The sequence below is a fragment of the Archocentrus centrarchus genome, unplaced genomic scaffold, assembly GCF_007364275.1.
Source record: "Archocentrus centrarchus isolate MPI-CPG fArcCen1 unplaced genomic scaffold, fArcCen1 scaffold_26_ctg1, whole genome shotgun sequence".
NCBI classification, from domain to species: Eukaryota; Metazoa; Chordata; class Actinopteri; order Cichliformes; family Cichlidae; genus Archocentrus; species Archocentrus centrarchus.
Window position 1 is genome coordinate 820,785 of NW_022060256.1, and position 25,333 is coordinate 846,117.

Here is a 25,333-nt window from a genome sequence, read left to right on the forward strand (position 1 = left end):
TTCCCTGCCGACCATTAATGTTATAACTTAATTTTTCACATAACTCCATACTCTGGCTGAGGAAGATTTAGTACTCTCAGTACTCTCATCTCCTCATTAAAAGTAGTAAATATTAATTTATGAAAGGTTCTCAGGAGATCTTCAGCCATCTGCCCAGAGGTCCTGGACCGCCAAGAAGCCCCGACACTGTGATTTGTCCTTTGTGTGACTTTAAAATCCTTTTTCTTACAGATAAGGTGTTAAAAGATGAATAATATGACCTGATTCTTATCAATTTGTACTTAATAATAATAATAATAATATTGTAATACAAAGTCTGTATACAAAAGATGGATTTAGTTATGATTATGTCACCCATTGGTTAGTTGAGTCTCTTCTTTAGACTTGAGGTTAAATAAATTTGTTTTTCCCATTTTAGCTTCTTAAACCTGAATGCAGTGAATGAAGGAGAGTGTGCACGTTTACTCTCTGTGGGGAAATAACTTACATAATATCCATTATGGTATGTTCATGAAGATTTGAAGTGAGCTACTAAGTGATGTGACGTGTGTGTGTGTGTGTGTGTGTGTGTATAAAGTGAGAGAGAGAGAGAGAGAGAATAGATTAAAAAAAATAAAGTAAAAATATATAATGAAGATAAGATAATCTTTTATCTGTCCCACATTGTGGGAAATTTACGGTGTTACAAACAACAAAGGGATTTAGAACACTCAGCACAAAAACAAGAATAAACAATATAGAAAATCTGAGAGAAAATCAAATTAAAATCAAAGATAATACCAAGATTTCTGGTATGATACTAAGACCATAAACTCATCTGGAAAATGTTTATGAGCACAGAGTGTTCTGGAATTATTTATTGTGTATTAATCTGCCTCTTCCTGGCCATTAGAAAGAATGCAGGATTAAGGAATTTCCACAGTGACTCAGACCTCACACCATCTTTCAAATTCAGGAGAAAACGTGCAGACATTCAAATGTCTAGGAAATAAACCATTATCCACTGGTGATCCATTTCAGGGTTGTGGGGAAATACACTTTTAACACATTTTCAGTTATAATAGTGCTCAGCTGTATGAATGTGGAGCATAGTGATTCTAATAAAGAAGCAAAAAGTCTGTTATTCCATGTACCCACCCGTCTGTGCACACTCCTGCTCGACTGTCATTCCAGCACCGTCTAAGATTGCTTTGGACACTCCTGAGAAACAAGAACAGCAACAGGACAGTTGAGGCACATATTATGTTGTGTTTCACAACATGTTTTGTTTTGTTTTTTCACAAAATTAAAAGTGTAATTAAAAACAGAATGCAATCAATGCAAATCTCATAAAATCTCAAGCCATGTTTTATTCATGGGGCAACAAAAGGCTGTAAGTAGCACTAGTCACATCATTGGGAATGAAAAGTGTTTCTCAGAAACAAATCTCTGTCTACCAATTGTGGAAGAATTTCAGAATCTTGTTCCTCAACATGAAAGTATGAAGACTATAAGGATATCTCATCATCTGCAGTATACAGTATATCATCTCTGTGCGCAGGGACAAGGATGAAAATCAGTACTGGATCGCTGTGATCTTCAGGCCCTCAGGCAGCACGGCTTAAAAAAAAAGATCTGATCCTGTCAGGGAAATCACTGCATGGCCTCAGGAGCACTTCCAGAATCACTGTCTGCGAACCAGGGTTATTATAGTTAACGAAAACGAACGAAATAACGAAAACTGAAATTGAAAAAACATTGTTGTTAACTGAAATAAATAAAAACTACAAATAAAAGGAAAAAACGATAACTAACTAAAACTAACTGAAATTATTGTGGATTGATCATTTTTACGCTCTCCGAGTTTAAGCTGGGAGCGCCGTCGGGCAGCTGTGTGCGTGTGAGAAAGCAGCGGTTCAGAGCGGGTCCACGCTGCCGCAACGCTGTGATTATCCTGTTCAGTTCTTGTGCGTTTCCGGCTACTTTATCAGTGAGAGAATAACAATCAGGAATAATAATCAAAGCATCAATATAAGGACTCACAAATGTCAGCAAATTCCTGGAGGGAGACTGCTGTCAGAATGGACGTGAGGAAATGAAGGAAGTGGAAAAAAGGGACAAATACGTTTGCAGCCAAAAAACTGAACACAAAGAGCGAGGACCAAAAAAAGTCCCAGCTGGCACCACAGCACACGACCACAAGGTAATTAACACACACAACACACACAAGCATAAATGTGGACATGAGGTCGGACACTTCCGTAGGTTGTGTACAGAGGCTGCAAAGACCCTGCAAGTTTAATTAGCAGCATCTAACCAAGCTAACAGAAGCAGCTTCGGGTGGAGAGAACATCAGGATGCAGCTGGATTTGAGCTTTGACTCCTTCAAAGAGTTTGTTTTTGTCAAACACCACATGTAGCTGTTGTTAATCTGCTGCACTGATGCTGAACTTTATTGGGAGTTTATTGTAGAATTTATCGAGTTTTGGAGTTCATATTGTTAGCAGTTTCTCCCTGTTGATGTTCATGTGTGTCCTTAATATTACACACATTTAGCATGTAGTTCTGCTGTCTGTGAACAGTTGGTTGCTGAATTTATTTCTTTAAAGGGGATCTTTAAAGCGTACCTGATTAAGTATGAAAATACTAAAACTAATACTGAAACTAACTAAAACTAAGCATAAAACCAAAAATAAAAACTAATAAAAACGAGCAAAACCACTCTGAAAACTAATTAAAACTAACTGAATTAAGAGAAAAAAAAGTAAAACTAACTGAAACTAAACTATAATGTAAAATCCAAAACTATTATAACCCTGGTTTGGAGGTCTGCAACTGACTCTGCAGAAAGTTGGTGACTTATGCCTACATGTGATGTTTTTGTCAAACATCACATGTAGGTGTTATTAATCTACTGCACTGACACTGGAGTTTATTGGGAGTTTATTGTAGAGTTTATTGAGTTTGGGAGTTCATATTTTTCTTTGTTTCTCCCTGTTGATGTTCATGTGTGTCCTAATTATTACACATTTAGCATGTAGTGTTTCTGTCTTGTGAACCGTTGGTTGTTGAATATATTTCTTTATGGTATCTTTTGTTGAGTTTTTATTACACAATAGTCACTTTTGCGCATTGAATCTTACACCTGACAAAGTATGAAAATACTAAAACTAATACTGAAACTAACGAAACTAAACTAAAACTAAGCATTAAACCTAAAATAAAAACTAATAAAAATGAGCAAAACCACTTTTCTACTCAGTCAGAGCACTCAAAGCACTTATACAACATGTTTACATTCACCCATGCACACCCATTCATACAAGCACTTCCATGTTTACTAAGCGCTTTTTTTAATTATCTAACATTCACACACATTCATACTCCGACGGGAAGGTCGGAGAGCAACTTGGGGTTAAGTATCTTGCCCAAGGATACATTGGCATGTAGCCTGGAGTAGCCAGGAATCGAACCGCTGACCTTCCGACCACCCCAATCCACCCCATGAACCCAAAAACAGGACAAAGCAGACTGAGGACTGCTGAGTAGCTGCAATCCTCTATCAGACAGAACGGGACAACATTTATCTCCCAAAAGTCCAGCAGCTGCTCTCCTCAGTTCCCAGACATTTATGGACTGTTGTTAACGCAGAGGAGATGCTGCACAGAGGGAAACACGAACCTGCAACAACTTTGAGATGTGTTGCTGCCATCAGATTCAAAATGAGCATTTTTTTTTAAATAAATTTTTGCATTATCTCATTTTAAAAATTTTATATGTTTTCTATGTTCAATTGTTAATAAAATACAGGTTTGAGATTTTCTAATCATTACATTCTGTTTTATTTACACACAGTATTTCACACAGTGGCCCAACTTTTTCTGGACTGTTTTTAAATATTTGTGTAAATATACATATATAAATTATATATTTTCAAATACTATCAGCACATGCTGCTATGGTGACTCCAGTCTTGACAGTAATTCTCCTTCTATTTTAGTTTAAGGGGCTTTACAGGAACACTCACCTGCTTTAAGGTTAAAGGTCTGATTGGAGGAATTGACAATGACATCACTGGCCTCCTTGGTTATGTCACCTGATGACACCTCCAGGGTGAGTTGACCCATCTGCATCTGGTACACACCGAGGGAGGTGGACAAAACTGGGCCGAAGGAGCCTGACACACAAAGATATGCATATTTAAGTTTTCACTTTGGGAGGAAGGCAGAGTCTCTGGAGAGAACTGAAGGTTTGAACCCAGGACCTTCTTGGTGTGAGGCAGCAGTGTTAGACACCGCAGCACCATGCTGCTTCTTGATTCTTAAACTATTCTAAATGTATTAAAACTATAAAAGTTAAAAACTGCCCACCAAGTAACATTCTTATGTAGTGAGGATCAATAAAACTGTTTAGCCTCTTATGTCTAAAATATTTACTGTAAAACATAAAGCTCAGAGGTGACACCTGGTGGACAAACAAAGACACAACATCACTGAAGGTCTGATCAAGACTGCAAAGTGAAAATAAAACATCAGTTTTAATCAGCTAAATGCAGCAGATTAAGACCAAACAACCACTAAGTGTCACATTAAAGAGGGCGTCTGCTGGAGCTGTGTTGTGTTCTTAGTAGTTCTGAAGGGTCTTACGTGAGGAGTGCTGTGATTGGCTGACAGGCTGCTGAATTGATTGGTCATTAAAACCGCGTTCTTCGTGTTGGGTGTTCCTCTCAGCCGGCTGACCGGTGAACTCCCTGGTGAAACACTGACCAACAATACTCATCAACACAGATGTTACTGCTGTAACTGTGGCTCAGTGAAGCAAAAATAGCAAAAACATTTACTGTTAGGCTTCTATATACATTCCATCATTAGAACATGTTCTAATGATGATCGTGTACACGATAAACACTTAAACACAGCCAGCTCCTATCAGGGCGTCAGAAACTCACATCCACAGTTTGGCCGTCACTGGGGTGAACCACGATGACCACCTTTCTCAGAGAGCGAGGATTTCTCCTGCTGCTGTACGAGTGGATCTCCCTCAGCAGGAGTTTGGACACCAAAGCTCTGGGGAAGCTCAGGTTTCCTGTACCGATGGCTGGAAGAGACAACGATGCCATCTGATGCTTCTCAGCCTCCTCCAGACAGGATCTGATGATGGATGTTAACTCCTGACAAATGGAGATAAGAGAAAGTGAGGCTGGACTGCAGTGACTGAGCAATAAACAGTGAGGTGTATATTTATTAATTCAAGGAACATGTTCTCCATCATGTGCTTCTGTAGCTGTAAATTCTCAGGTGGGTTTTAGTTGTGCATCAAAAACTCTCCAATCAAAGTGCTGCAGATACTGTGGGATTTCTCTAAAGTCACTGAGTGTGTTTAACTGAGAATTTTACCTAATGCAAAACTAAAGACACTGCTTTATAAAAATTAAATGTGCTGCATTCACACAGAAATAATTTCAGACACAATGAAAGTGTACTGTGATGCAGGAGTGGTTGAAGGCCTTTGTATGGATTTCTGGACATATACGAGTCCTCACTTCTGTAATAATCTGTTATTCAGCATAGCTTTATTCTATCTGAAGCACCATGGTTACTGTCTGCTGTGATATTTATCCAAAAAAATCTGTAGTTTATGGGAATAATAATAAAGTAAAAAAAAAAAAAAACAGTGGTCAAACACCAAAACATATCAAATAAACCACATGACGAGTGTTCGTAAGAGTTTTCTTTTTTGTTGTAAAGGCTCAATGACCCACATTTATTCCATATTTATATGTGCAGCCATCTCTTTTACCCACTTTAGGAGTCTAACCTTTGAATAAGAAGCCTCACCTCCTCTGCCTGGCCACCTTCATTGTCCCAGAAAGGACAAACAGCATGAAAGACTTTCTGACATCTGAGCCTGTAGCCATCAGTGATGACGACATCACCGTATTGCAGTTTGGACCTTCTGGCTTCAGAGTAAATGGCATCCTGCAGTGTGTCTCCAGCTGCTGACAGGATGGCTTTGGAAACAGCTCCCTGCTTCAGGTTCATGTCCTCTGAGATGGTGTTGACGATGACGTCAGTCTGTGGAACAAACGCAAAATCACACAAGTTTACAAACTGGCAATAAAGTGTTCAAGTAAAAATACAGAAACATTGTATGATTTTTGCTGTTCAGACAAAAAGGCTGCAGAGGAAACGACATTATATAAATTATAAAAGACTGTTTACTAATTGCAGCAAAGCAGACCAAAATCAATTTTCACAGTTAAAACAGCAAATAATACTGAGCCAAATCCAACCCCCACATTTATATTTGGCACCACAACAAAAGTTTTTCCTTTCACAGTTTTATTAAATGATAACCAATTCTTCACCAGTCTATGGTTGAAATTAAGAGATGCAGACTAACAGCGTAACTATAGAACTATAAAGCAGATATTTGAAAAACATTGTAAAACAATTTTAATTTAAAATTCAGGCTGCTGTAAACATGTGAGGCTGCTTTTAAATTCATTACTGAGTTCAAAGTGTAACAAAGGTTAATATGCCCTGTAATGCAAACTGTATTTGGAATCTTTGAGAAGTATTTCTAAATTAGCATGATACAATTCAATTCAGTTTTATTTAAAAAGTGACAAATCACAGCAGTCACCTCAAGGTGCTTTATACTGTAAGCAGGGGCGGGCTGGGGTTGAAATGCAGCCCAGGAGCTTGGCCAGAAGAGCTGCACCCAGAGCGCTGCTGGCTTACTTGTGGTTCCTCGGATACTTAAGAGTAGAATGGGAGGCAGAGCCTTCAGCTTTCAGGCCCCTCTTCTGTGGAACCAGCTCCCAGTTTGGATTCAGAAGAAAGACACCCTCTCTATTTTTAAGATTAGGCTTAAAACTTTCCTTTATGATGAAGCTTATAGTTAGGGCTGGATCAGGTGCTACTATAGAACTGTTTGTACTCCACTCTGCATTTAATCATTTGTTATTATTAATCTCTGTCTCTCTCCCCTCAGTCCCAACCGGTCGCAGCAGATGACTGCCCCTCCCTGAGCCTGGTTCTGCTGGAGGTTTCTTCCTGTTAAAAGGGAGTTTTTCCTTCCCACTGTCACCAAGTTCTTGCTCATAGGGGGTCGTTTTGACTGTTGGGTTTTCTCTGTATTATTGTAGGGTCTTTACCCACAACACAAAGCACCTTGAGGCGACTGTTTGTTGTGATTTGGTGCTATACAAGTGAAATTGAATCAAATTGAATTGAATCAGGAATCACTGGATTTCTGAGTGAGTTTGATTAGTTTGTATGAACGGTTGTGAATGGGTGAGTGTAAACATGTTATATAAGTGCTTTGAGTGTTCAGATAGAGTAGAAACGTGTTATATAAGAACTAGTCCATTTACCATGAATTTATGTTTTGAGCAAATTTGGCCCCGTAGTGAACACTGTCGCTGGCTTCAGCACAACTCCACAAAATATGAAAAAGAATTCAAAAACAATTTTTTACCAAAGATCGAATATTGTTCTGCTGAAAATTGTTTCTGCCAGAATATCTTTCACCTCACCTTTCACCTTTAAACCCAAAGTGAAAAACAGGTGCACTTACTGCCAAAGCAGTGCATATAGTACGTATAGTTTTACTTAAAGGACACTAATAAAAAATAAAAATCGAAGAAAAAAAAAAGAACTTTCCAGCTTGCATTGCTTAAGTGTAAGTGATGCAGGCATGTTTGCATCAAAACCTGGAGGATTATGTAATTGTGTGGCAAGAGACTAAAAGAGTAGCACTGCCTGTTCTTCTGAGGAGGAAGGGCTGAATAAAAATGATAAAGATCTTGACTTTATACTATGGCATAAACATGCATGCATATATATGCATTGTTTTAGCATTAAAGTATTATGGTATTTTCCTTTTTATCTGGGTGAAGTAATATGAGCAGTAATAACCCAGAATAACCATTAATCCTGGTGTATAGGTGAAAGTGATCTGAATCTCTATTAGTTCTAAACAGCTGACAGAATCCTCTAAAATATCCAAATGACACCACATGTACTCACAGACTGATCCTGAATGTTTCCCTCACACAGAATGATCTTCAGTCCTTCAGCTGTGGTCTGCTCCAACCTACATCCAATCAGATAACAGGACTGATGACATCACAGAGAGCCTTATCAACATAATGTAATGGCATCGAGAGTTCAATAAAAGCAAATAAGATGAAGAACCTTACCCCCCATGCTCTCCATACCTGGTATGTTCTTTGGGCCTCCAGTCTCCCCTGTTACTGTGATGACTTCCATGAGATCCACCTCCTCTTCCTCGGCTTCCTCCTCCTCTTCCTCCTCCTCCTCCTCCTCCTCTTTCATTAAACCAACCATCTGACCGGCTCTGACCTCTACCCCTGCCTCGACCCCTCTGATATCTACTGGGAAACAAAGTTTTAAATACCTTTCATTCAGCATTTGACTTACATGCTGCATCTTTTTATTTATGGCCTAAAGTTACAGTGTGTACATTTTTCACCTCTAGATGTCAGTAAATTGCAGATTGAAGTCAACTGAGTTCTGTTTTCTTACCCCTCTCAATTCATAATCCAGTGCATAATCTTAGCTATGGTGGCTGCTATAGGTCAAACGTGTTACAGTCAGCCAAGAGAGATCAAAACATGAATTCAGACTGTATCCCATAATGACTGCAGCCGGCAAGCGTGTTTCTGCTACTGTTTGTAAAAAAAACATATACTGTACTTTAACATATTTGAATAATATCATCACTTAATAAATTAGGACATTAAAAAAACCCAGACATGGTAAATTAAATATTTTGTAGTATTTTATGTTTTTAGCCCTGAATGTTCTCAAAACTCTGGACACGATTCGTCTGTAGGGAGTGACTCCGGACCGGATCCGCCCCAGAGTTTTTCCCATCTATGGAAAGGCTCTCAGTCTGTCAGTCTGCTGTTTACCTCAACTGTCAACGCTAGGTGAGGAGCGTCCACCTTTATTTACTCTGGAGGAGATTGTAAAACTTTATGAAATGAGTCGATAGAAGTCAGCGAGTCAGTGAAGCTCACTTCTGACCAATGACTGCGATACTGAGGTGAGCTGAACTTTTCTGGCAGTAAGAGCTGCTGTTTTTGCCGGCATTAGTGAAACTGAAATGAAATTGAAGTGAATGTAACTTTGTCAGACTCTAACAGTTAATAAAGGATCATATGATGTTAGAACGTAATCAAACAGTTTCCGAGAAAAACCGTGACACCTGAGCTTAATGTTAGCTTATTACGAGCTGTTGTTGTTTAGCTGGCTCTTGTCAGCTGTCCAGAGACAGGACAGTCGCCTGTCTGATCTACTGATCATAACTGATGGTGACAATATCAGGAATAGATGAGCATGTTTATGTATGTTTGTGTGTGTCAGTTCAATTCAGTTCAATTTTATTTATATAGCACCAAATCATAACAACAGTATCCTCAAGGTGCTTTGTATTGTAAGGTTACAATACAGAGAAAAGAACTCAGGGTTGTTAGAGTCCTGACTTCAGTTGAGGAGATGAGCCTTGAGGTGAGGAAGAGGATGGCATTTTATAAAGATGCCCATGGCGTTGCCTCTTTCCTTTAAGTTTTCGATTCTTGGTGAAGAGGACCCCTTCTCCGACAATAAAGCGTGGGTATGATCTTAATATGATGAGGATGAAGGTGCAGGCACGAATTTAAATGTTCCCCCACAGCACACAAATGCCTACAGTACTGTGTATGTGGCCGGTCTGTGGCCACATACATAAAACGCCATTAGTCTGAAGGGAGATGTCCCTCCTGGCCACTGTATTCAAATATGGTGGGAGAACATGGCGGCTTCTACAAATTGGTATCCATGCTTATGTATTTTTAATAGATAAATTGGAAGTTTATGAGAACACATCAATTTGTTGGAAGATGTAATTACACACTAAAGTATAATTATGAGCACAGTATCTTCTTTTTATTAAATAACCTCATAAAATTACTGACTGAAACTTTAAGCAGCCATTAACCTTAAATGTGAAAATTTGAGATGAATTTTTCATATCTGGCTCGACATCAACAGCAAACAAAAAGGTTTATTGAAAAGATTTAAAGAAATAGCTTTGTTTGTATTTAGTCTAGTTGGTGGAGAGAAATTCCCACCATACTGCCTCAATCACAGATTAAGGACACGTACAAGTACATAAAGGCAGATGTTAACTGTGATTGATGCTAGCCAGGCTAGATGTTTGCCCTGATTCCAGTATTTTTATTAAACATATTTACCTGACTGCTGGCTGTAGCTGATGAGTATCAGTGTTAATCTGTATGCAGAAAAGGTTCATTATAAAAAGACTAAAACTTACCCTGAAGCCCCTGTGCGTTTGCTGCCTGCGTGCTGTGGGATGGTCATGGTAGGTCTGAGGTCAGAGAACTCCTTGTTCACAGCTGTGGCCATGGCTCTGACAGTTGTATCATTGTTGTCCACCAGGTTAATCTCGGTTAATGACCTCAGACCTTGTGGGCTGTCACAGTACTCTCTAACTGCCTGGGCTATGGTCTCAGCACAGAGGTCAAGAGGGAAACCAAAGATGCCCGAGCTGATCGCTGGCAGTGCAATGCTGGAGCAGTTAGCCATCTCTGCTTGTCTCAGGCTCTCTTTAACTGCAGTCTTCAGGCGTGACACGGCGGTCTTCTTGTCAAAGTCAGAGAACCGTGGACCGACTGCATGTACGACGTGCTTGCAAGGCAGGTTATATGCATCTGTTATGATGGCATCACCTGGGCGCAGGCGTCCATTTTTAGCGACGTAGTCATTGCTTTCTTTCTGCAGTTGTGGTCCTGCAGCATTTAGCAGTGCCAAAGCCAGACCGCCAATGTGGGCTAAATCCTCATTAGCTGCATTGACCACAGCATCCACAGTAAGGCTACAGATGTCCACCTTGCTGACAGAAATCAGAGCTCCACTGACGGTCTGCACTTTGCAATAACAAAAGGTAGTTTCTTCTTCATAATTCTCTACTTCTTCATCTTCATCTTCAATCTCTGGTCGAAGGAGCACCACACATTTGAACTCATTCATTATTGAAGACAGGAAAATGCTTCCTTGAGTCTGGAAATATTTTTTAGCTCCAGGCTTGTCCACAGTTAAGCTGTCAGTGAAGAGAGTGCTGACCAGTTCCATAAAGCAGGATTTGGCTTTCTGGACATGAAGATGAGCTCCAGCAATGCTGATCCTCGGCCTCTCTACATCAAAATTTACTGACACTTCATAATTTTTTGCAATACTGGACCATTCCTCTGTTTTCTTCCTTTCAATGAACTGAACAACAGCACAGGACTCAACACGAAGGGTTTCTTGAACTTCTGAGTAGTTTTCAATGAACTCCCTCAGACTGCGGCTGACCTCTTTCACTGGATTCACAAAACCAGCGACTGCTATTTTATTTCTTCTCTCTGGATGCACCTGAATGGCCACAGTTTTCTTCTTTGACAGGTTGTAGGTGTCCAGCAGCTGTTGCTTCAAATCCACCCAGTTAGGAAGATTTAGAACTTCCTGGTCTTTCACATCCACAGTTTGGTGGGCTAAAACAGCCTTCATCTTACTTTCTGCATCAGCGAGGGCTCTGTCAGAACTCCCCAACAGGAGAAGCCCTTTGCTGTCAATGGTGTAGATTGCACTGATGCCTTGAGATGTGAAGAGATCCTGGGACATGTCCATGGGATCCAATGTTCTGAGAAAGTCTAGAAGACATGGGGGGACATTCTGGGGTTTTTTACTCATGTTCACATTCTTCTCTAAGATCCACGCCTTAGTTTTGAAAACCTCTGCAGGGAGTCCTGTAATGGTTAACTTCTGGGTGCCTTCATCATAAGAAAGTTTCATCTCAGGTGAAATGTCCACAGTGGCTTTCTGGAGCCCTTCTTGTTTCAGGATGTAGAACTGAGCAGGGGACAAATGCATTTCCTCAAAGATGCTGTTTGTCTGCCGTTCAATGTGACTCATGGCTTTTAGAAGAATGTTCTCCACAGGAGCCCTGATTCTTTTTATATCATCAGCTCGGCCAGCAACAGTCAGAACCCCTTTGGAGGCATCCAACACCAGGACGGCATCTTCCTTCACAACCAAACTGACATCTTTCTCTGCAGCTTTCCATCCTGGTTGATTTGCTTGACATTCAAATGCTGTGTACTGAGACATCAGGCGGCGGAAAGCCTCTTGGGCTTTACACATCCAGTTATCTACATGTTCGGCCGTCAGATTTTGCTGCCTCAAAAACTCTGGCAAAGGGCTGAGTTTCACTTCAGGGTCATTCAGGTCCGCTCTGCAGAAATGTGGAAGCATCTGATCATTGATGTGTGCTGACAGTTTCTTCTCCACAAGGAATTTCCAGATAATCTGGTGAACACGCTCGGTGAAGGGCTCGGGCATCTTCCATGTTGGTCGTTCTTTGCCGTATAAGGCGGTTCCCAGAGATTTATAGAATGGATATACCTTTATAGTGATAGACTTCATGTCATGGTCTACTTTCACACAAATCGTTTCCACAACTGCAGAAATACAAGAAGCAGAGAAGCAAAGGTCAGGTAAGTGTTACTCTACTTGTAGCTTAGGGATTTATCCAAGTCATGAGTGGTTCTGAACTTCTCATTTGACAAAACCCTGCAGACAAAAACCCTTCCTCTAGAATGCATATAAATTATTACATTAGTTCAACCAAGATCCAGACAGCTGTCAGCTTACCATTTCTCAATTACTGTTAGCTCACTGTTTCAACTATTAGCCTACAAGTTCAACCATTTTCACAGTACTTTTAGCTACTTCTAAATATTACAGGTATTCATTTCAACACACTTAGTGATAGTTTTCACCTGTTTATCTGTTATGTTCACGTAACAATTTTGTATTGTTATCTCGCACTTTAAACTATTTTTTAACATCAACAATTTTTGGTCTTTAGTTGTGAATTTGAATCAATTATGCATGCCCTTTGGATGCTTTTATTTTTTAATTTGACCTTAACAACTAGGTTTTTTTGGTCAAACTTAATTTTTTACTTTTAAAAAATCTCCATTTACTCCGGTTACCACAAAAGTTATCACACATATCACAGAAATTTCCCTCCTGGGAATTAATACATTACAAAACTAAAAGTATGAGAATAACTTTGCTCTAACTTTTGGTCAGTTTTTCTTGGGTGATCTCAGCTGGTTAGCTGGGGAAATATTAATTGTACAGCATACATTTCTGCATGTTAGACACTAGCATGTTTCCAAATTCTGGAAAATAATTTGCATTTAAAAATGTGGAAGAACTTTGTCCTGGGCTTTCTGAATAAACTCAACCCCAGCCAACACCTCTAAAATAATGTAGAACTCTGTTGGAGCTCACTAACACACTACTTTAATCTACTTAGACATCAGCAGTAAAGTTTTATTTTAAAAAAATTAAAACCTTTAGGGTCACTGAAAGTGATGATGGCAGCCTGTTCAGTTGGGATCATGATGATATTGTCAGGCAGAGTCCAGGTCTTCTCAAAATACATCTCCAGCATGTCTAGAAATAAGCCAGAAATGTTACAGTTGCAAAAGGATAAAATCACTTTCCAAAGGTTGGTCTGCTGCTCACTCCATGCGCTGTGTGTCAGGTGCCAGATTTTAGCAAACAGCTTTGTCAGTAGAAGAAACTGTGGAAGCTACACTGTCCAGATTTAATGACGAACGAGCTCATCAGCAGCAGAACATCCAGATTTTATTCTATACACCACAGCGTGTTTGTTTTGTAATGTGTAGGTATGTATATGTAGAATTTACCTGCACAGGTAATTATGCCTTATGTTGTGTTTGTTTACCCTTTTACGGATTTAATGTGTAGTGGAAAACAAAAGACACAAAGTTCAAACTGACATTTGAGATTTTCCACAACAACTAAAATACCAACATAAAAATCTAAACATGTGAAATCTACCATCAGTAAAAACAGATATTTTTCTGAGAAACAGAGCCCAATTTTGTCAAGAAATCACAAGATATGCAAAGATCTTTAACCCAATAAAGCCAAATGTGTCATTGTTGACACAGTGTACTTCAAATGTCCCGCTGTTTGTGGACTTCTGGCATCTATTACTGTAATAACCCTGTCGGGTGTGAAGAGTAATTTCTTAGCTTTCAGAAGCCATTCACATAATTACAGTAATTCAAAGTGCGTTTGATCAGACGTCTCAACTAGGGTTTATTTTTCCCGAAAATGACATGAATCAAATCCCGGGAAATGACGAGCCATTTCCCGGGAATCCCGGGAAAAAGTTTATTTATTTTTTTATTTTAATTAGGCCTTCTGTAGCCTGTGTCGGCCTTAACCTATTCTGATACTGTAGAGGTAGCTTTCCAGCTATGTCCTGTTATGCCCAGTAGGGGGTAACGTCGGCTTGATTAACGCAATAAAACCTACATCTCGGCATTCGAGTGCTCGAACTATGCGGTGTTGTATCGTTCCTCAACACTCCCTTAACAAATATAATTCGAATATTCCTCCATTGTACATGGAATTATACCAAGATATTTTACAACTGCTGGTGCAAAACAATACGGTTCATCTCCACAGCATTGATAAAGGCTCAGCCACGCTGTCGTGGGGACATCTGTTGCGCTATATCTCCACCAGTGGAACGCTGTAATAGTCATTGAAAAGTTAACTACCGTACTACACTATAATATGACATAACACAGGGCCTTGAGTACTGCACTACGACTTGGTCATTGCCATTCTGGCAACAGCAAATTTATAACACCGTGTCTGAGGGTTAAAGTAGGTTCGCTGTGAATCGTCTTTTGAAAAACTGGCCAATCCTTATAGCCTAAAAAATATACATTTTACTCAACTCCATTTTAAAAGCGAAATATGTTAAAGTATCTATTTCATGATACTTTCTTCACACATTAGGCCCGTATCCTAATTCATGATTGTTAGTAAGCGGCTGCAAACGAGGAAAAGAAACACTCGAAGTTAAACAGATATTTCTTTATTGTTCAGGGCAGGCATATTTTATAGGCTATATAATGCAATATAGTAATATATAATAATATAAAATTATATAATACAAAATACCTTAGGGTAAACACATTGCCTACGATTTCAACAAATTAAAGAGGAAAAAAGTACAACTGTGTAATACCTCTATTAAAACGCTTGAGATGAAGGCTGAAGCCTTAAACGGAGGCTGAACGTGCCTGAAATGAAGAGTAATGCTTTTCGCATTAAACGAACCCTTCTCTCAATATTTCCTTAAATTTAACTTTCTGAAGCTTTCTTTTCTTTCTGAAAGTCAAATCGACGCGCGCAACTCTTTTCCCGGTTTCCCGTCAAACGTTTCCCGGGAAACGGGAAATGGTTCTGATCGCATTTCCCGGGAATCCCGGATCCTGGGATTAAACCCTAGTCTCAACGGGGTTACGCTCCGCATTAACCAGCTGTTCACGGTAGGTAAGGACAGATGTTATAGGGTTAATTCTAGTATTAAACCCATTTCTTGAAAAATATGATCAAATAGTTCAAATAGAAGACAAAACAAAACAAAACAAAACAAACAAACAGACAGATTAAGAAATAACTGACGAAAATGTGCCAGGTTGTTTATAGTTTTTAGCAGGCAGCAAGTGAAAGTGGGTCATCATGATATGTATGAGTTAAATAAAAAAAAAGTAATTAAAGAAAAGAAAAGGATAAGTGGAAGAGAATGGATGGATGGATGGATAACAACAACAAAAAAGAAAACCAGCAAATAAAGAATAAACAGAATCATCAACAAATATACAACAAAGATTTTAAAGTTTACCGTCATGGTGAAAGTGTGTTTTAATCATAAGCCATATATGAGATGGATAACCTCCTCTTACACTTTACTGGGGACCATATTTTACTGAATAAACATCCCGCTTTATTCAATAAAACTTCAAATTAGTCACTGGGACCATAAAATCATAGGTATTTATTGACATAACAGATGAAGTGAGCAGAAGACTCGAGTTCTCATAGACATAATCATCTTTTAGCAACCAGAGGAGTCGCCCCCTGCTGGCCATTAAAAAGAATGCATTAATTCAGCTCTGGGTTCACGCACAAATTGTACATCCAGTCTGTGATTTTTAGGAGAGCACGTACCTTTAACCACAGTTGCAGGAAGACTCTCCACTCGGATATTCGTTGCTACCTCCAGAGGCCGAGCGGTCAGTCCATGTTTCTTCATCTTTGTGCTGGTCTGACTGAAAGAGACGAATTTCTCCACATCTGGAAAATAATCCAGATTTATCGATTCAGATTAAGTTTCATCAGCAGATGAGAGAAAAGAGCTGGAATATAAAATTTCAATTAGACAGGTTGATAGGAATGAATGAAGCTTCTAAACTCTGGGTTACAGTTAGTCCTTATTTTAAAACATAGCATGTACTTTCTTAGATTTGTCTGTTGTGCCGTCTGTTTTAATAAAATATGATCTGTCAAAAGATATCAGCTTAATGTTTGTAAGCCACAGTTTGAAAGTATAAAGTTATTAAAGTTACATTCAAAAATACAGGAGATGACCAGATCTGGGTTTGAATCCAGCGTGAAGCTTGGTAATAAAATCTGAGCTCAGAGGTGGAGTGATGATTTATGATGTTGGTCCTATTTTTTTTTCTTTTTTTGTATTTCATGACTTTTAAGATTTCCTTAACATATTTAAATAATTCATTATTGAACTATTGTTTTATTATTTTATAACTTGTTGTGTAAATGTGGTCTAATCTATAAATTTTCCCAGATCAGATATCTGACATATTTTAAAGTTAGTTTAAAATTAGAATCACAGGTTTTAAAACAGGGATTTGGGATGTTTGTCCCTGCAGTGTCTTGTTGTGTTCATGTTTAAGGAAAAGTCCAGGTGGTTGTTTCCTACCTGCAGGGCTGCTGAAGGTGACCACGACGCTGTTGGATTCCCAGATGATCTCCATGCTGTAGCTGTTCTCGTCCAGCCCGGAGACGCTCTCCACCAGCATGGACAGCAGATCTGTGGACATGTCGTCTGCAACGTTTTCCAAAACCACCGAGCAGCTCTTTGACGACTCTGAGTCTGAGAGAAATATGATTCATAAAAAGTCTGTCAGTACTGATGGAAACAATTCTTTTTCCAGGCTTTTATTACCTAAACTTTTCTTTGATAGAACCTCATAATTTGAGACTAATAAGATTTGAGTTTGACTGAAAGCATGTATCCATTTCCATAATACTGTGTTCATAATTTATAATTTAAAAAACTCACCTAAAAATGTACATTTTTGAATTCTCAGCCACCCTGCTGAGTAAAGCTGTTTTCACACATGCAGACTGACCCTGAACGCTCCCTTAGTTACGCTGCAATAGGTCTAGGCTGCTGGGTGATTCCCATGATGCACTGAGAGTTTCTCTTTCATTCACTTCTTTTCACTCTGTTTATACCCCACTCTGCATTTAATCATTAGTTATTATTAATCTCTGTGTCTTTCCCCTTAGCCCCACATGGTCACAGATGACTGCCCCTTCCTGGTTCTGATGGAGGTTTCTTCCTCTTAAAAGGAAGTTTTTCCTTCCCACTGTTGCCAAGTGTTTGCTCATAAGGGGTCATTTTGACTGTTGGGTTTTTTTCTGTAATCATTGTAGGGTCTTTACCTTACATATAAATAAAACTGAATTGAATGATGTCACTCACTGTGATGCTGTTTTGATAAGTTAATGTCAGAACATTGAATCTGTTTGTTTTTACCCTCTTTGTTGGCAGCTGAAGCTTCATTTTCAGGTTCAGATTGTGGCTTCTTTGAGTCTGTTGATGAGTCTGAGAACCAAGAGAAGCAAGTTTGACCAGTTTAGATTAATTATATGCAAAATTAATTATTAATTATTATTAATATTATCAACTTCGTTATCACAAACACACTTATTTAACTTATTATGAAACGTATCTTACATGAAGAATATGCTAAAAAAAAACAGCAGCAGAGGAGGTTTTACCTGAGGCTCCGTTGCTGTTTATTGAGCTCTGAGAAGAAAAACAAAAATAAGGATTTAATCAAACTGATAAACAAAAAGATTAAAATTTGTTTACAGTCAGTTTTACAAGAAAAAAATCAAACTTAAATTTTAAGATTTTTGGACAGTGGGAGAAAAATTATGGCAAAAAGAAGGACTTGATCATGAGGCGCCTGTGCAGGTTCTCAGTCATGAAGTCTTGAGAGCTTGAAAAATAAGACAACTGGACTTCTATAGATTTGTGAATTTGTTTTGTGTCTCAGATTCACATTTCAGACCGAGAAGACAGACGGTTTGAAAAAGCAGTAGAAGAAGCTGTCTGCGTCCACTGTTGAACAGAGGTGGAGGCTTACGACAGCAGCTGTCAGCACCATACTGCAGTCTTCAAATCCCTTCTCAGGCACCTCAACAACACTCACACCTTACTTCAGGTGACCTCAACAGGTCACATGATGGAGTGGGCCAATGCCTGACAGAGGTTTTTTTGGCCCCCATGATGGTAATAACCCACACCATTTTTGGCGGCTCGTGCAGCGACACACATGATTAATGGTGAGTCAACGACCCTGAGGACCACCTCCAAGAGGACAGCCCCCCACTAGCGGTTTATTACCTGGGGCTCTGCACCTGTTGTTTTTGAACTGAAGAAGTCTGTTGGATGAGAGGAGAAACATCTGCACAAACCTGAAGAAGTCCATTTGCCTTTTTATTTCTCCAAGTTCTCAAGACTTGATTATGAGGCCAATGAGCGCACCAAACATTACAAACACTAAAAACATTTCTAATGAGAATAAATATATATATAAAAGACAGCAGGATACTTGATATATTTACAAATATTACAAAAATATCTTCATGATATTTATAATTAGCCTCTTGAAAATATTTTCACACTAATCTTACTAAATGATTTTCTGTTGTTGTGAAGGCCACAAACTAAACCCTGTGGGAACTCTAAACCTCGAGCTCTGCTCTTATAAAGGCTGAAATCTCCCTGAACACAGGAAAGGTGATTTTACAGCCTCATAAACCTCAATAACACATGATATCACCATCCTGAGTCATCTCTCTGCAGCAGGTTGCTGTGCGTGTTTGTCAGGTTGGTTATTATTGGAGCTCAGAGGCACCACACCCAATCACAGTGCAGCTCCAACACATCTTCTGCTGCTGTCACACACAAACATTTATTTACACCGGTGAAGAAAAGTCCTTTAAAACCTGCCATGTAGATATTCTGATTCTGTTATTATGATCATAAGGAAAGCTGAGTTCAAATTTTGCTTCATAGAAAAACCAAACTTGTATTTTCCTGTGAAATTAAACTCTGAGCTTAAGAATGTGTTTGTGTCCTGAGCAAAGATTTCCACACTCTCCTGACTGATAAGAAGCTCAGCAGCAATAAAACTCCTCAGTGATGATTTTACAGTCAGTTTCTGATGTTTCCATCAGGTCAGAATCACAGGATAGTCTGCTGGATCACTTTAGTATCAGGGCTGCAACTAATGATTATTTCAGCATCAACTAATCTTGTAGTTATCAATCTATAATTTTCCAGTGTATTAATCAATAAAATGACAAGGGTGCCCAAATTTATGCACCTGCCTAAATAATTGTTGCACACGTTCTGTAAATCCTATAAACTTAATTTCCCTTCTCAAATATCACTGTGTTCATCTGCTATATGATATATTTAACTGAAATTGCTGATCCGAACAACCAATGATTCATAAAGGAAAATCATGAACTTTTAAATACCAACATATTTGTCTAAAAGGAGGCTCTAAATGAGAGTTTATGGAGTCATAAAACCTAAAGGGTCGTACTCCAAAGAGCTGAACCCAGACCAGTGATAGTGAGCTGTTTGCAGTCATGATGTCAACACTGAGGAAAAAACCATGTCAAAGATCTCAAACTGGACTTACTGGTTCTGAACTCAGCCGTAACTTGATGGTTTTATTGTCCAGGATGATCTCATGATTCTTCCTCGCGAGGACTCGCGCTCTCACTGTAATCACACCAGACAATATTCACACACAGCTGCACACACTCTACTTTACTGCAAAGATTTACATCACTCATTAACTACTAACAGTAACTGGGCAGCACGGTGCTGTGGTGGTTAACACTACTACCTCACAGCTAAAAGGTCTGGGTTCTAAATCCACCCTGGGTGGGCCTTTCTGCATTTTGCATGTTGTCTCCGTGGGTTTCCTCCCACAGTGTAAAGACACCCAGTTAGTGAAGTTAGGTTAAATGGTGATTCTAATTTGCCCATAGGTGTAGATGTGAGTGTGAATGGTTGTCTGTCTCTCTGTGTTAAGCCCTGTGACAGGCTGTCAAGTTGAATTGAATCTCGCCCTGTGTCAGCTGGGATAGGCTCCAGCCCTCCTGCAACCCTGAACTGGATAAGTGGAAGAGAATGGATGGATGGATGAACTGCTATTTGGACTGAAGCTGTAAGAAACAAATCTCATCTTACTTCCACTGAGCACTTCCTGTGACTATAAAAACTTCCTGTCATGTTTTCAGTCTCTGACTTTTGTTGGTGTTTGATGTCTGCTGCTCATTATAAAAGTAAATTCCTTGTGTGCAAAAATTTTTGTTTGCTGTTTCCAGCTTAAGAAAAAAAAAACTCCTGGAAGCAGCCCTGGCTTCAAATAACACATTTCTAAAAGTGATACCAGCTCCAAGCATAAAAAGATCATGATGTGTTTCACTAACCCGAGCAGCACTCTGCTGTCTCACAACAGCAGCAAGGAGTGGCACTGTGGGGAGAGGTGAAGTGCACGCTGGGAAATCAGCTGACAGGCTCAGTGTTCATTAAGCAGCTTCAAAAGCAAAAAAAGCAAAAAATGAAGGAGTTTACATGTTTCTGACAGCTGCTCTTTGTCAGTTTTATCCATTCATTTCCTTTCGCTTAGCCTTTTCGGGGTCGGGGGGCTGGAGCATCCGAGTTGAAAAGTTTGAACAAAGGGTTAAAACGCTGTTAGACGATTTCCCTTTTGGACGATTAGAGGAGATTTCACTGAACTTTCCCCGCAGTTTGTTCACTTTCTTTCGTGTAAAACTCTTTTGTCCTTCCTCCTCCATCATTACACTGACGGATCACGGTCTTACTGTTCGTTTGTGTTTTTAATAATTAGTTAAATCTGATCTGATTTCGTATCTGAACTATCATGGAGCAGACTCTCACCCTCCTCTGAGCTGAAGTGAACAGCCGCCCTCAGTGCTCCTTCCTCCGCCTCCACCCGGCAGTCTCCTCCGCTCGACTTCTTCTTGCTCTGGAAGTAAATCTGCAGTTTGTTCTTCAGGGTTTTGGTCTGAGCGGGACTCCAGTCCCCCTCCACGGTCACCGGCGGACCCTCCATCCTGCTGTCCGGTTCACACACACTGACAGCCGAGCAGGCGGCGCAGACTTCAGGCTAAACTTTAGTTTCGTTTTCGTTTCTTCACAAACAGTCACTGGAAGTCTGACTCACGGCCTATTTTATACACTCAGACTGTGCAAACAACGGAAGGTATATTTTGCATATTATGTAATAACTTATAATGAATAAAATAAAAAGAACCACCCTATGAAAACATATAAACCCCCAAATATTCACTTTACATGAACTCAACAGAGGAAAACAGCATTAACCAACACTTAAGCTGCTTACAGCAGCACTTCTACCTCATACAAATACCTGATTTCATATTGAAAAGCACATTTTCTCAACTAAATACCGACTCTGCATGTCCCAATGCAAAGTTTTCCCTACATACACTAAAACACAACAAACCTGGTTCAGAATCCAATCATTCTGTCACAACACGAACACAGATTCACTGTTCAAGAGGAACATTGAGTCAATCAGCACATCTGCTGTCAAAAAACTAACAGCTGATGGCGTTACAGAAACAGTATAAATATTTTACTCTCTCCCCGTAAACAATAGACATCATAAAATCTACTGTTTCTTATTAGTCAGCTTATATTTACACCCATTTGTAATTTCTACTCAAAGTTGTGCATTTTGGCAGCATACTGTGTACACAGTAAGTAAAAAAGGAGTCTGTGACAATCTTGCAGTAGGGGAGAGCGGGCTGAGTTGTGCCAGTTTTTAGTTAAAGTGAATTTAAATCAAGGCCATGATAGTAATGCTTCCAACTAATATATATATATATATATATATATATATATATATATATATATATATATATATATATATATATATATATATATATATATATATATATATATATATATAATTTGGATTTGAAATATGGTATTTAAGAAATATAGCTTTCTGAAAAAAAGTGGTATTGTGGCACAACTTGCCCCCGGTGCAGGGTAATTTGTGCATTTGGAGAGAATGCATTGGGGTAAATTGTGCCATTGCTTATTGAAGTAAAACAGTATATTTTGATCACAGAAATTGTAACGCTATATAAAAGGTAGACAAATACAACCAAAAATTACTCGTTTAAGGTTTATTTAAAGTTATTTTACAACATCAAAGGCTATATAAAGGTTACATTTCAGTAGGGACACAAAATTATTGCCTAACTAAAAAATTTATTTTAAACTGTAATTAGCCTTGGTCCCATATGTATAAAAATACACATTATAAAAATAAAAAATAAAAAGAAGAAAAAGCCACACAAGGGGGAAAAACACAGCAGAACAATCTTGTTCTTCTGAATGGTCTTCAGCATTTGGCCACATGTTTTCATCCACATCACACCTGATATTGTCCCTTGTCATACACCTAGAATAGAAACACTGGGCATACCTTATCCACCTGTGATCTTCAGCTGAAATGTCTCTGCATCCATTTCATCCAGGAGGGACATTCAGTCATGTGACTGATGAGCCGACCTACACCTTCCATCTCCAGGCTGAAAACCTTCCTCAGTGGAGTTGAGGTACGGTGAGAAAGGTTGGAGGAGAAAAAGGGAGATCATTCTTTGATGGTCTGCAAACCAGTGTGTGATAGCATGTGAATGGTGGAATGCTACATTGTCCCGTGAAATCACAAATGTCCTCATGTTTCCTCCCGCCTGCTCCCGTTCTGCTTCTGGCACCAGTTGTTGGTCGAGTTCTTCCAAAAGCAAAAGAAGTGTCAGAGGGACCAATCTGGCATTTGTGAAGGACCAAACAGCACCTGACATTGTAGCTCTCGCTGTGATATTTACTCCTCTCTGACCCTACAGTACATCAGTAGTGGCTCTTTTCCCAATGACATTTTTACCACGTTGACGTGTTCTGGTTAAATCCTGCCTCGTCCACATAGATGAGTTCTGTGGGGTCTGATCAGCTTCCAACCAACAGTACATGAACACACTTCCAGTCTGTCCTGCTGGATTACTGTAACTCATGTTTCCATGCAGGGTGGCATAGTGTGAAACTCACTATATTACAAGATATAACAGGTATATAGGATAGATACCATACCTGGAGATAACCCTCTCACTGTTCCTTTCAAAGGAACTGTGTACAACTGTTTGATTCAAATTTTAGTCAGGGTGAGGGCAGTGGTTGTCAGGTTATCAGCACATTGTGAAATAACTGGTTATTTTCTATTATTTTGGATTGAATTTCTCTCAGTTTTAACCCATTGTCAGCAATGATCCTGTCTACAATGCTCCTGGTCTTCACTGGTCTTCCGTTCCCCCAGAAGGAGGAAGACGTTGCTTCCTTTAAAAGAACAAAAATACAACATATGTATCAGCAGTGGGACTGGTGGCCTACAGTTACTGTAGGATATAGCAGCATAAGGAATATTCCTGTCAACTGTATTGTTTACCTGTTTGTTAAAACATCAGGATGATGGAAGTGACAGACTGACTGAGGTTAGGCTGCACTCTTTGACCAGCCTCCCTCAGTGACACACCATGGTTCATCACATGGTCTGTGATGGTGGCTCTGATTTCATCAGTTGTTATTACCCTGTGTTGCTCACTCCCTCTGCTCCTGCACCCACACTGACCAAACCTGTTACAAACAAGCCCCCGTTTTATGTCCCTGACAGTCTGTGACTCCAACTGGGATTTTAATCAGCTGTGGCTGATCTATTACTGCATTTTTGGTGATTTGTACCAAAATAAAATGTGTGTGAATTTTAATAAATTTTTACCTGCTGTATTTTTTGCAGTTCTGTGTGTTTTATATTATACAGAAAATGTATGTTAAGAAAAATGTAAATTGATGGCATTTTGTGCAGAAAGTGAAATATTAGGAAAGAAGACCTTTTGTCTCATACTCTTTTTTTTTTCTTTTCAGTCAGCAACCAGCTGATTCATTTCCTGTCAGACAACAAAGAGATCACGTTTGAGTTTAGAGTAAACAAAAATCTAAAATCATCTCACAAAATGAACAACGTTGGTAAATAAGCAAAAATTTTTTATTGCACTTAGAAACAGAAACTCACACAGGAAATCCTGATGTCTAACATGCAAATATATATATATATATATATATTTTATTTTTTTGGCATCTTGAGAACACATTCTGTTCATGAACCCACGGACTAGTTTGTTCTGTTTATGGTGATGAACAAAGGTTTGAGACCTGATTCTTGAACTTTGTTGGCTGCTTTGTTTTCACCTGCAGTGGAACAAGAAGAGTGATGAGGAGGAGGAGGAAGGACAACTTCACCCAAAAGCAGATTCAAGTTATTTGTGTGAAAATATCAAAGCACCTGTGAGTTTACCTGGTGCGCCCCCTGGTGGGCTGCTTGCCACCAGGGGGCGCTGCAGCCCACTGAAATCCAGTAGAGCTCATGAAATAAAATGAGTAACAAACCTGTCTTTGGTCAAAGTAGGAATCAGTGTGAGTGAGGGCAGAGAAGTGTGTGTGTGTGTGTGTGTGTGTGTGTGTGTGTGTGTGTGTGTGTGTGTGTGTGTGTGTGTGTGTGTGTGTGTGTGTGTGCATGTTTACACATACAGAAAGGCTTGGGTGAGGGAGGTGGAGGCGTTGGTTTGGCACAGGTGTATAGCACCTCCAGGTACCTGGTCTCCTTACAGGGATATTCCCCGAACAGCGGCTCAGTGACGGGGACCCTGCAGGACCTCCGGCTCCCACAGCTGCACACACAGGTTGGAGTTTGGAATGAGAAAAATCTGAGCTCAGATTTCAAATTATTTCCATGTCTCTCTGTAATTACGATACCCACGATTCTTAGCTGCTGGTGCTGTTCATAAGAAGGGAAAACATAACTGTTGAAAAAAATCTTGAAACACTCAAGATCTCCCACTTTCTGGACTTCCTGCTTTATTGGGGGACTCATGAGGTGATTGTAGTGAATTTATAGCTCAAATTGACCAGAAACTGATCTAGAATCAGAAAGTGAACT

At 39.4% G+C, this 25,333-nt stretch overlaps 1 protein-coding gene across 3 annotated transcripts in view; it reads right to left on the bottom strand.

Moving 5' to 3' along the window:
- LOC115775896 (protein mono-ADP-ribosyltransferase PARP14-like) overlaps window positions 1–21,395 on the bottom strand; it is a 29,917-nt gene extending 8,522 nt beyond the window's left edge. For 2 of the 3 annotated variants that reach the window (XR_004019404.1, XM_030723405.1), the window contains exons 1-15: window positions 21,190–21,395; window positions 19,919–20,001; window positions 17,979–18,006; window positions 17,734–17,802; window positions 16,891–17,064; window positions 16,119–16,244; window positions 13,413–13,514; window positions 10,324–12,508; window positions 8,204–8,380; window positions 8,013–8,079; window positions 5,817–6,053; window positions 4,928–5,149; window positions 4,626–4,740; window positions 4,007–4,156; window positions 1,138–1,200 (exon numbers count right to left, since the gene is read on the bottom strand). Coding sequence is in view for 2 of the 3 variants with exons in the window: in XM_030723405.1 (XP_030579265.1) it covers window positions 1,138–1,200; window positions 4,007–4,156; window positions 4,626–4,740; window positions 4,928–5,149; window positions 5,817–6,053; window positions 8,013–8,079; window positions 8,204–8,380; window positions 10,324–12,508; window positions 13,413–13,514; window positions 16,119–16,244; window positions 16,891–17,064; window positions 17,734–17,802; window positions 17,979–18,006; window positions 19,919–20,001; window positions 21,190–21,364 (3,973 nt within the window). In the remaining variant the exon portion in view is untranslated. The remainder of the gene's footprint in view (window positions 1–1,137; window positions 1,201–4,006; window positions 4,157–4,625; window positions 4,741–4,927; window positions 5,150–5,816; window positions 6,054–8,012; window positions 8,080–8,203; window positions 8,381–10,323; window positions 12,509–13,412; window positions 13,515–16,118; window positions 16,245–16,890; window positions 17,065–17,733; window positions 17,803–17,978; window positions 18,007–19,918; window positions 20,002–21,189) is intronic. The other variant, XM_030723406.1, reaches the window with a different exon arrangement.
- Between the last annotated feature and the right edge of the window lie 3,938 nt (window positions 21,396–25,333).